This window comes from Dipodomys ordii, unplaced genomic scaffold, assembly GCF_000151885.1.
Source record: "Dipodomys ordii isolate 6190 unplaced genomic scaffold, Dord_2.0 Scaffold35, whole genome shotgun sequence".
NCBI lineage: Eukaryota > Metazoa > Chordata > Mammalia > Rodentia > Heteromyidae > Dipodomys > Dipodomys ordii.
Window position 1 is genome coordinate 10,148,363 of NW_012267251.1, and position 10,180 is coordinate 10,158,542.

At 40.3% G+C, this 10,180-nt stretch overlaps 1 protein-coding gene across 2 annotated transcripts in view; it reads left to right on the forward strand.

Annotated features, from left to right (window-relative positions):
- Mdm4 (MDM4, p53 regulator) overlaps nt 1-9,852 on the forward strand; it is a 22,987-nt gene extending 13,135 nt beyond the window's left edge. For both annotated transcript variants that reach the window (XM_013017253.1, XM_013017252.1), the window contains 4 exons: nt 1,010-1,170; nt 5,164-5,304; nt 6,429-6,509; nt 8,758-9,852. In XM_013017253.1, the coding sequence (XP_012872707.1) occupies nt 1,010-1,170; nt 5,164-5,304; nt 6,429-6,509; nt 8,758-9,330 (956 nt within the window). In that variant the 3' untranslated portion in view covers nt 9,331-9,852. The remainder of the gene's footprint in view (nt 1-1,009; nt 1,171-5,163; nt 5,305-6,428; nt 6,510-8,757) is intronic.
- Nucleotides 9,853-10,180: the final 328 nt, after the last annotated feature.

Here is a 10,180-nt window from a genome sequence, read left to right on the forward strand (position 1 = left end):
GTGGTGCTGAGTAATCGAGCCCAGGGCCTCATGCATGCAAGGCAAGCGCTCTACCACTGAGCTACCTTCCCAGCCCTATGTTAGTGTTCTGAGTGTGGTTTAGACATGAACACAAGGTATTCAAATATGTGTGTCCTTTAATGTTGGTGATATTGCCACCTAACCCCAAAAGAGTTCATTGGTCTAGAAGGAGCGCATGTTCTAAAGTTCAGTTTATAATAGTTATAATACCTATGAAACATGAATTACTGAGAAATATCCCAACAAGCTTGGCTGAACAACCTTATTGCCAATTATGGTCAATATTGTTATTAATATTTTGTTATTAATTTTTGCCGGTTCTGGGGCTTGAATTAAGGGCCTAAGCTATGTCCCTGAGCCTCAGTGCTCAAGGCTAGTGCTCTACCATTTGAGCCACAGTGCCACTTCTGGCTCTTTCTGTTTATGTGGTAGTGAGGAATCGAACCCAGGGCTTCATGCATGCTAGGCCAATACTCTACCAGGCACATTCCCAACCATGCCTGCTTTAATCACTAAGGTTAGGCCACTCTGCTGTTACCATTTGCAGTCCATTGGATCAAGTACTTAGTCATATTAGAGCAAGTCATTATGATAGTGGTAGGAACATATAAAATGCCAGTAAATGATGACTTAGAAATTCTTTCACAGCATTGCCATTCTTGAGAGTTTTTTATAGTTTAGATTCCTCATTAAGTGAGCATACACTCCTACTATTGCTAATGGAGCCTAAACGGGAGATTCTGAGTTCTGATGCTTAAGACAAATCTTTTTGAGTTCTGGTTCTTACTTACTGAAAGTATGAATTTCTTTTACCTGTCATATAATGTGATTATAAATATTCTGATGAGAGTATGAGTTCTTTTTAAAAAGTTATTTTTATTGTTACTATAAAGGTGTTGAACAGTGGTTAGAGTTACGTAAGTCCGGTAAAGAGTAAGTATTGGGTCTTCAGTGTTAAGTATATATTATTTTCCTTTGACTTCTGTAGATGAAGACTTGATAGGAAATTTAACTCAAGATGAAACATCTAGGCTGGAACTTGATTTTGAGGAGTGGGATGTAGCTGGCCTGCCTTGGTGGTTTTTAGGAAATTTGAGAAACAACTATACACCTAGAAGTAATGGATCAACTGATTTACAGACAAACCAGGTAAACTTCACATTTGAATGGGAACTGTGTCCTCCATTCTCTTCTGCCTTTCTCCCTCACCCCTCTGCATTGGGGTTTGAACTCAGGGCCTCATGCTTGCTTGACTTGCTTGCTCAGGTGGCATTCTTACTGCTTGAGCTATATCTCTGGTCAGGCTTTTTGCTGGCTATTTTGGAGATGGAGTCTAGCAGGACTGTCTGCATGGGATGGCCTTGAACCACTTATCCTTTAGATCTTAGCCTACTAAGTAGGATTATAGTCTTGAGTTACTTGTGCCTGACTTTTTTTTTGTCAGTTGTGGGGCTTGAACTCTGGACCTGGGCACTGTCCCTCAGCTCTTCAGCTCAAGGCAAGCGCTTGAGCCACAGTGCCACTTCCAGTCAGTTTTCTTGTGGTTTATTGGAGGTATGAGTCTCACAGACTTTCCTTCCCTGGGCAGGCTTTGAACTGTGATCCTCAGATCTCAGCCTCCTGAGTAGTTAGGATTACAGGCTTGAGCCACCAGTGCCTGGCCTAACTTCCATATTGAGCTCTCCCTGCTTAACACTTTTAGAGTTTCTGACAGTGTGTGTGTGTGTGTGTGTGTGTGTGTGTGTGTGTGTGTGTGTGTGTGTGTGATTTCTTTGGAGGTACTGAGGTTTGAACTAAGGGCCTGGCACTTCCTGGGGAGTGTTCCCCCTTTAATATAAAATCTTGATGAGTTTCTGACAGTGTGTGTGTGTGTGTGTGTGATTTCTTTGGAGGTACTGAGGTTTGAACTAAGGGCCTGGCACTTCCTGGGGAGTGTTCTATCACTTCAGCCATACCCCTTTAATATAAAGTCTTGATTTAATAAAACAAAATAAAACTTGGCTTTGCTAAACATTCTGTCCCTAGCTTTCCCATAAATTAGCCAGTTATTTCAACCAAACATCACGGTGATCCTGCTATCTTGCTTTGACATAAACCACATTGAGTTATAAAAGAACTGAGCTTTTTATTCTTGGCTTTCCTGAGCTACTTAGTGTGAATGATTCAAAAGCAAAAATGTTTGGAAACTGTCAAGGTTTGGAGTACTATTAGTATTTCTAATTTTAATTTTTTACCATCAGTAATTATTATATGGATTTTTTTTTTGTCGGGGGGGTCAGTTGTACGGCTTGAACTTGGCCTAGGCACTGTCCCTCAGATCTACCACTTGAGCCACAGCACCACTTCTGGTTTTCTAGTGGTTTATTGGAGATAAGAGTCTCTTGGCCTTTCCTGCCCTGGCTGGCTTTGAATCATGATCCTCAGATCTCAGCCTCCTGAGTAGCTAGGATTATAGGTATCAGCCAGCTTAAATATTTTATCACTGCATGTTTACAATTAATTTTTCAATGACTTTAAAAAATGAGTGGAATAAAATTTAGAGTCCTTTAGACATAGTTTGCCTCTCCTATCATTCTTTGTTGTTTACTACATGCATTCCAGACACCACACTTCTGACCCAAAATTCTTTCCTATTTCAGGCAACTTAAATTTATTCTTTACTTTCTGAGAAAGAACAAATATCTTTTCCCAAGTCCTCTTATTTCCTTTTCTTGATTTCAGACTTGTCTGAAATGTAATTTCTTTTGGGTCCCGTCATGGGGCCTGAACTCTGGGCCTGGGCGCTATCTCTCAGCTCTTCAGCTCAAGGCTAGCGCTCTACCACTTGAGCCACAGCACCACTTCCAGCTTTTTTTCTTTTTGCTTATGTGGTGCTGAGGAATTGAACCCAGGGCCTCTGGCATGCAAGGCAAGTGCTCTACCACTGAGCCAACTTCCCAGCCCCTGAAATGTAATTTCTTTAGAGAGGTTGTTCCTAGCTACCAAGCATGTCATACTCTATAGTTCCAGTGGGGTCCATTCACATTTGTAGCTGGATTTTTACAAGAAATGGCCCTGCAAAACCTCCTAATTAACATAGCCTCCTCCTAACCCTCTCTACTCCTTTATCTTAATTTGTATTCTTCATTTCACTTGTCATTTTGTAAAATCATCATTATATAATTGAATTTTTTTGTTGTTGTTGGTCATGGGGCCTGAACTCTGGGCCTGGACACTGGCCCTCAGCTCTTTAGCTCAAGGCTAACGCTCTACCACTGAGCTGCCTTCCCAGCCCTAAAAGTTATTTTTTTATTAGGATGTATTAGTTGTGCAAGGGTGGAAGGGGGGTTGTTAAAACATCTGCATACATACTGTGAACTCCAAACTCATTCCTCTTCCCACCTTCTTAAAACAGTTTTGCTGGGCACTGGTGGCTCACACCTGTAATCCAAGCCAGTCCAGGCAGAAAAATCCATGGGACTTTTAATTAACTAGCAAAAAGCCAGAAGTGGAGGTGTGGCTTAATTGTAGAACACCAGCCTGAGTTCATGCCATGAGTAGTTGCGTGCACGGGCACAGATGCTCACAGGCACACACATACGCACTCAACCCCCGCCCCCTCAACATTTTCAACAGATTTCATTGTTCTGTTTTCATATACATTGGCTACATTTATCCTCCTTTTACTTTCTGTGTTGACTTCCTTCTAGTACCTCCAACATAGCTCATTTTGTTTTCATGTTTGTGTGTGTGTGTGTGTGTGTGTGTGTGTGTGTGTATTGTGTTTTGTTGGGGCTTGAACTCTGGGCTTGGCACTGTCCAACATAGCTCATTTTGTTTTTGTGTGTGTGTGTGTGTGTGTGTGTATTGTGTTTTGTTGGGGCTTGAACTCTGTGCTTGGCACTGTCCCTGAACTCTTCAGCTCAAGGCAGGTGCTCTACCACTTGAGCTGCACAGTGCTACTTCTGGTTTTCTGGTGGTTAATTGGAGAGAAGAGTCTCATGGCCTTTCCTGCCTGGACTGGCTTTGAACTGGGATCTTCAGCTCTCAACCTCCTGAGTAGCTAGGATTACAGGCATGAGCCACCAGCATCAAGCCTGAGGTTCTTCTTTAATGTATATTAATTGTACAAAAGGGTTTCACCATGAGAATTCACATACGCATATATTTTAATTTAGATTAACTCATCTATTGCTGTCTTTCTCAGTCTCCCCACCTCCTTATTACTCATTAGCTTTCAGTGAGAGTTGTCTTATGCCATCTTCTTACACAGATATCATGGTTTGTCCTCCATCATTTTCTTTCCCTTTTAATGATTGTATTTTGTATATATATTTATTGTCTATTTACCCATAGATGAATGAAAAAAATAAGTTTCCACACACTGAAATTTGTTCAGTGATTCACATGTGGTTGGGTGTGGTTGTGTAAACTTGTAACTTTTTTTTGGTTTTTGTTTTGTTTTGTTTTTTTTTGAGTCCGGTCGTGAGGCCTGAACTCTGGGCCTGGGCACTGTCCCTCAGCTCTTCAGCTCAAGGCTAGCACTCTACCACTTGAGCCACAATGCCACTTCCGGCTTTTTTCTTTTTTCTTATGTGGTGCTGAGGAATTGAACCCAGGGTCTCATGCATGCAAGGCAAGCTCTCTACCACTGAGCCACCTTCCCAGCCCTAAACTTGTAATCTTAATATGTGGAAGGTTAAGGAAGATTATGAGTTCATGGTCCACCTGGGCGCCATAGCAAAACACTTCAGGAAGTGGCAGGGAAAAAGTTTCCATTACTGTCAATATTTCTTCAGAAAGCAGTCATCGATGATTAAAAGAAAGAATAATGTAATATTTTCTAGATTCTTGTGGAGAGGAATATTGAGGAAAATTTCTAGTTAAGCCACTGTGAGTTCTTTCAAACTCATCAGCATGTGTCTTGGAAGTTATACCTCATTTTCTGTTAAAATAGGAAATTGTCAAGTACTCTTAAATCCAGCCATTGGTTTAACCATAGTACTAGCCAAGTAGAATGAATGAATACTTACATATCTGTTGAGGAAAGATGAGATATTCTTTGGAGATAAGAATGTCAGCAATTTAAGTTTTGAGTTCATTTGTGTTTGCTGAATATTAGTGAGGAGCCACCGACTATTCATGTTCATTTTTCTCTGTTAGGATATAGGTACTGCCATTGTTTCAGACACTACAGATGATTTGTGGTTTCTAAATGAGTCAGTATCAGAACAATTAGGTGTTGAAATAAAAGTTGGAGCTGCTGATTCTGAACCAGAAGTAGGGAAAGTGAATGACAAAAAGGTACGTTCTAGAAAAATTTTGTTGATTGTATTTATGTATTTATGGTGTAATATGCTTAGTTTCTGTATCTCTTTGAACAATAAGTTGCTCACATAATTTTCTTCTTTTGCTTTTTTTTTGGTGCTGGTCCTGGGACTTGAACTCAAGGCTGGCACTTGTACCACTTGAGACACAACTCCACTTCTGACTTTTTGGTGGTTAATTGGAGATAAGGCCAGGTACAGGTGGCTCATGCCTATAATCCTAGGTACTCAAGAGGTTGAGATCTGAGGGTATTAGTTCAAAGTCAGCTCAGGCAGGAAAGTCTCTTTTATTGTATCTATTTGGACTCAAACTATTCAGAAAAACCTGGAAGTGGTGTTATGGCTCACTTTGGTAGAGTGCTAGCCTTGAGCAAAAGGAGCTCAGGGACAGCACCCAGGACCAGAGTTCAAGCCCCTGGACTGGCCAAAAAAATAAAAATAAAAAGAGTGTCTAGAAAGGTGGCTTAGTGATAGAGTGCTTGCCTCACATGCATGAGGCCCTGGGTTTGATTCCTCAGCACTACATAAGCCAAAAATGCTGGAAATAGCACTGTGGCTCTAGTGGTAGAACGTTAGCCTTGAGCTGAAGAGCTGAGGGACAGTGTCCAGGCCCAGAGGTCAGGTTCCATGACTGACCAAAACAAAAGAGAGAGAAAGAAAGAGTCTCACAGATTTTCCTGCCCAGGCTGGCTTTGAACCTTAATGGTTAGCCCCTGAGCAACTAGTATTATAAGCGTGAATCACCAGGGTCTGGCTACCTTTTAGGTTTTTTATTGTTGTTGTTGGTTTTTGTGCTAGTCCTGGGTCTTGAACTCAGGGACTGGGCAGTGTCCTTGAGATTTTGTGCTCAAGGCTAACATGCTACCACTTGAGCCACAGCGTCACTTCTGGATTTTTGGTGTTTTATTGGAGATAAGAGTCTCATAGGCTTTCTTTCCTGGGCTGGCTGTGAGCTGTGATCCTCAGATTTTAGCCTCATGAGTAGCTAGGATTATATAGGTGTGAGTTTTAAATTGAAGCTGATTTGTCTTTTTTGCTTTCAGGTAATAGCCATATCTAAGACAGATATACCTTACTAATGAGATGTCTTTACCTTCACAGGTGATTGAAGTGGTAAAAAATGATGATTTTGAGGACTCTAAGTCCTTAAATAGTGATACTGATGTAGAAGTTACCTCTGAGGTATGACTGTCCAGTTAAAGTTCTTTTGAATTGATCACGTGTTTAGTAGCGTCTTTGTGTTGAAGAATGCCATTTTCCCCATTTCTAACCACTTTTCATAGTTGCAAAAAGGTTGTTGGATTATTTAGATCTTGTTAGAGGTTTTTATTGGAATTTTGAAGGAAAGGGGAAAATTTGATCCATTCTTTCCTTACTTGGAGAAGGATGATCCAAAATGCCTCTGTGTCCCTGCCATCAAACTTTTTGGACATAACACAGTAGAGACACAGAGTTACTCAAAGTGGTCTTATGTTTCTCCGCTAAGCATCTGTATCCCAAGGATCGATAGAGCTGGAGTCTATTTAAAATTCTTGTGTCAATTAAAAAATAATTTCTTCAATATTTTCTTAAAAGAACCAAGTAAAGGTTAGTTTCCACACAGATTAATATTCATGGAGGACTATTAAAGATTTTCGGTAAGCTCTTAGGCAATAGGTGTTACCAATTGACAGTTTAAAGTCTAGATCAAAATTTATAGTTTGCTTTTCTCCTCTTATGCTATTTCCTTCCACCTTTCTTCTCTCTTTTCTTTTTTCTTTTTGGTTGGTCATGGCGCTTTTGAACTCTGGGCCTGGTCACTATCCTTGAGATCTTCACCTTAAGGCTAGTGCTCTAGCACTTTGAGCCACAGTGCCACTTCCAGTTTTCTGGTGGTTAATTGACAATAAGAGGTCCACATACTTTCCTGCCTAGGATCTTAGCGGCCTGAGTAGATAAGATTACAGGTGTGAGACAGCTGTGCCTGGCTCCTTCCACTTTTCTTTCTTGTTTTATTGTTTTTTTGGCTTGAACACTGGGCTTGGGCACTGTCCCTCAGCTCTTCAGCTCAAGGCTAGCACCCTACCACTTGAGCCACAGCACCACTTCTGGCTTTTTCCTGCTTATGTGGTACTAAGGAATTGAACCCAGGGCCTCATGCATGCAAGGCAAACACTCTACCACTGAGCCAACTTCTTAGCCCTGTTTCTGAGCTCTTGAGCTGAACACAAGTACTCTATCTCTTGAACCACAGCACCACTTCCTGTTTTGTGTTGGTTAATTGAAGTGCGATCCTCAGATCTCAGCCTCCTGAGTAAGATTATAGGGGTGAACCACTGGCACCCAGCTCCACTTTTAATGCTTCCTTCAGTTAGGTAACTGGGAGAAAAGAGGTCGGGAATTGGGTAGGAAGGAGTTTTATGTTTTGCTGCTTGGGGGGGAGAGGCATTTTTAGGTTCTCTGGTGTTAATTCCTCCCACTCTGTATTGCTGTTGACCATTGTGATAATTTATTGCAAATTACTTACCTGCCTATTCATAGCTAAGTAATAAAATGGAACATAATAGGTCCAGTAAGTGTTCTTTACTATAATGCAAATAGCTGAGATACATGTTCCCATCTTAATCAGACTTCTATGGCTGTTTGGGTAAAGAATAGCTATTATGCCAATAGATTGTATTTCATTGAATCAGGATGCTATGGAGGTTAGTAAGCTGTGTTATTTTATGTTTTATTAAAAAAATGCCAGTTAAATAGTTGTATACTGTCATATCTCAAACTTTCTTTTGTGGCTCACTGGAAAGCATTTTAGTTAAACAAATAAACATATCCCTGCCTCTCAGTATAGGCAGTTGAGTTGTGACTTCTAAACTTGAAGTGCTTGGCCTTCATTGAGAAAGAAATCAAGTTTGCATGTGTCAAATCATTGATCCAAAGTCAGGCAATTAGCCACATTAAGCATGCATGATGTGTTCTAAGTAGCTACCTTAAAATCAAGCACAGCATTTGAAATTCATTGAATATAGAGAAGTAGGAGGGAATTATTTGGCATTCAAAGGCAAAGACATTGGATTTTTAGAGAGTGTGATTTTATACAATTAGCTACATATGGTCCCAGAAGTAGTGAGAGAACATGAGTAAAACTAAATTTTTAAATCTCATGTTAGTTTTAGCTTCCTCTTCGTTAAGTTTTTAAGTTTTTATTAATTTTTAGGGGAGAAAGAACACTACCTATTTTTTATTTGTTTAGTCTTTGCTGGGCAAAGGAATAAATTATGCTTAGAAAACAAGTATAAAACTTCCACATGGTTGTAGGATTTGTTCACATCCCGGCTGAACCACTGGTGTGTAATATCTAGGCCATCACTAGTTTGGTGAAATGATAGCCTGCTGTCTCTCTTGCAGCTTACCGTGAAGTGAATATTAATTGGCTGTACTTACCTCTTTGTAGGATGAGTGGCAGTGTACTGAGTGCAAGAAATTCAACTCTCCAAGCAAGAGGTACTGTTTTCGTTGCTGGGCCTTGAGAAAGGATTGGTATTCCGATTGTTCTAAGTTAACTCATTCTTTCTCCACGTCTGATATCACTGCCATACCTGAAAAGAAGGAAAATGAAGGAATTGATGTCCCTGATTGCCGAAGAACCATTTCAGCTCCAGTTGTTAGACCTAAAGAGGGATATGTAAAAGAAGAAAATTCCAAACTTTTTAATCCCTGTAACTCAGTGGAATTCTTGGATTTGGCTCACAGTTCTGAAAGCCAAGAGACTATTTCAAGCCTGGGAAAACTATCAGATAACCTTTCTGAACACAGAACAGATATGGAAAGTATAGAGGATTGCCAGAATATCTTGAAGCCTTGTAGTTTATGTGAGAAAAGACCTCGAGATGGGAACATTATCCATGGGAAGACAAGCCATCTTACCACTTGTTTTCCATGTGCTAGAAGACTAAAGAAGACTGGAGCTTCGTGCCCTATTTGCAACAAAGAGATTCAGTTGGTTATTAAGGTTTTTATAGCATAGTTGAATCAGTTGTAGAGAAATATTGGGAGGATTAGGTCATTCATCAAACCATCAGTATTCTTGTGAGGCAGAGGCAGGAAGATTACAGGTTTTAGGTCATCTTGGTCTACATAGTGAGACTGTCTCCAAAGAAAAGTAAAGCAATCAGTATTGTGCATCTACTCCATGTGGCCTACTGTATGTGTTCATTTGCTCATGTGAACATCTGTTTTGGGTCATTTTTTGCCTCTCATATGAAATTTGAGAATATTTTAGAACTAGATATCAATCTGGGGACTATATGAACACAGTAAAATATGTAAGGCATTTCATTGTCCCTCCAAAGATGACAATTTGGGAGGAAACTTATCAGTACAAACAAAAATGCATTCATTTATTTACTTACCAGATTGTCTGAAGACTTAGTTCTTTAATTGTTCTCTACCCTACTTTACATTCTTCTGTTGTCAGAATCCAAGGTAGTTATTTAAAAAATGCTAGGGGGCTGGAAAGTTGGCTCAGTGGTAGAGCACTTGCCTTGCATGCCTGAGGCTCTGGGTTCGATTCCTCAGCACCACATAAGCAAAAAGAAAAAAAGCCGGAAGTGGCGCTGTGGCTCAAGTGGTAGAGTGCTAGCCTTGAGCTGAAGAGCTGAGGGACAGCGCCCAGGCCCAGAGTCCAGGCCCCATGACCGGACCCCAAAAAAAATAAAATAAAAAAATGCTAGGCTAACACTGAGAAAATCCTCCTGATTAAATTATGAGTGCTTTTCTAATCAATGTTGAAATGAGACCACCTGGTTCAGAGAAACTGGAACACAGGTTTATTTATTTTAATTGTTATTTCTTGGTGTGTTTTTGTTATGCTAGAG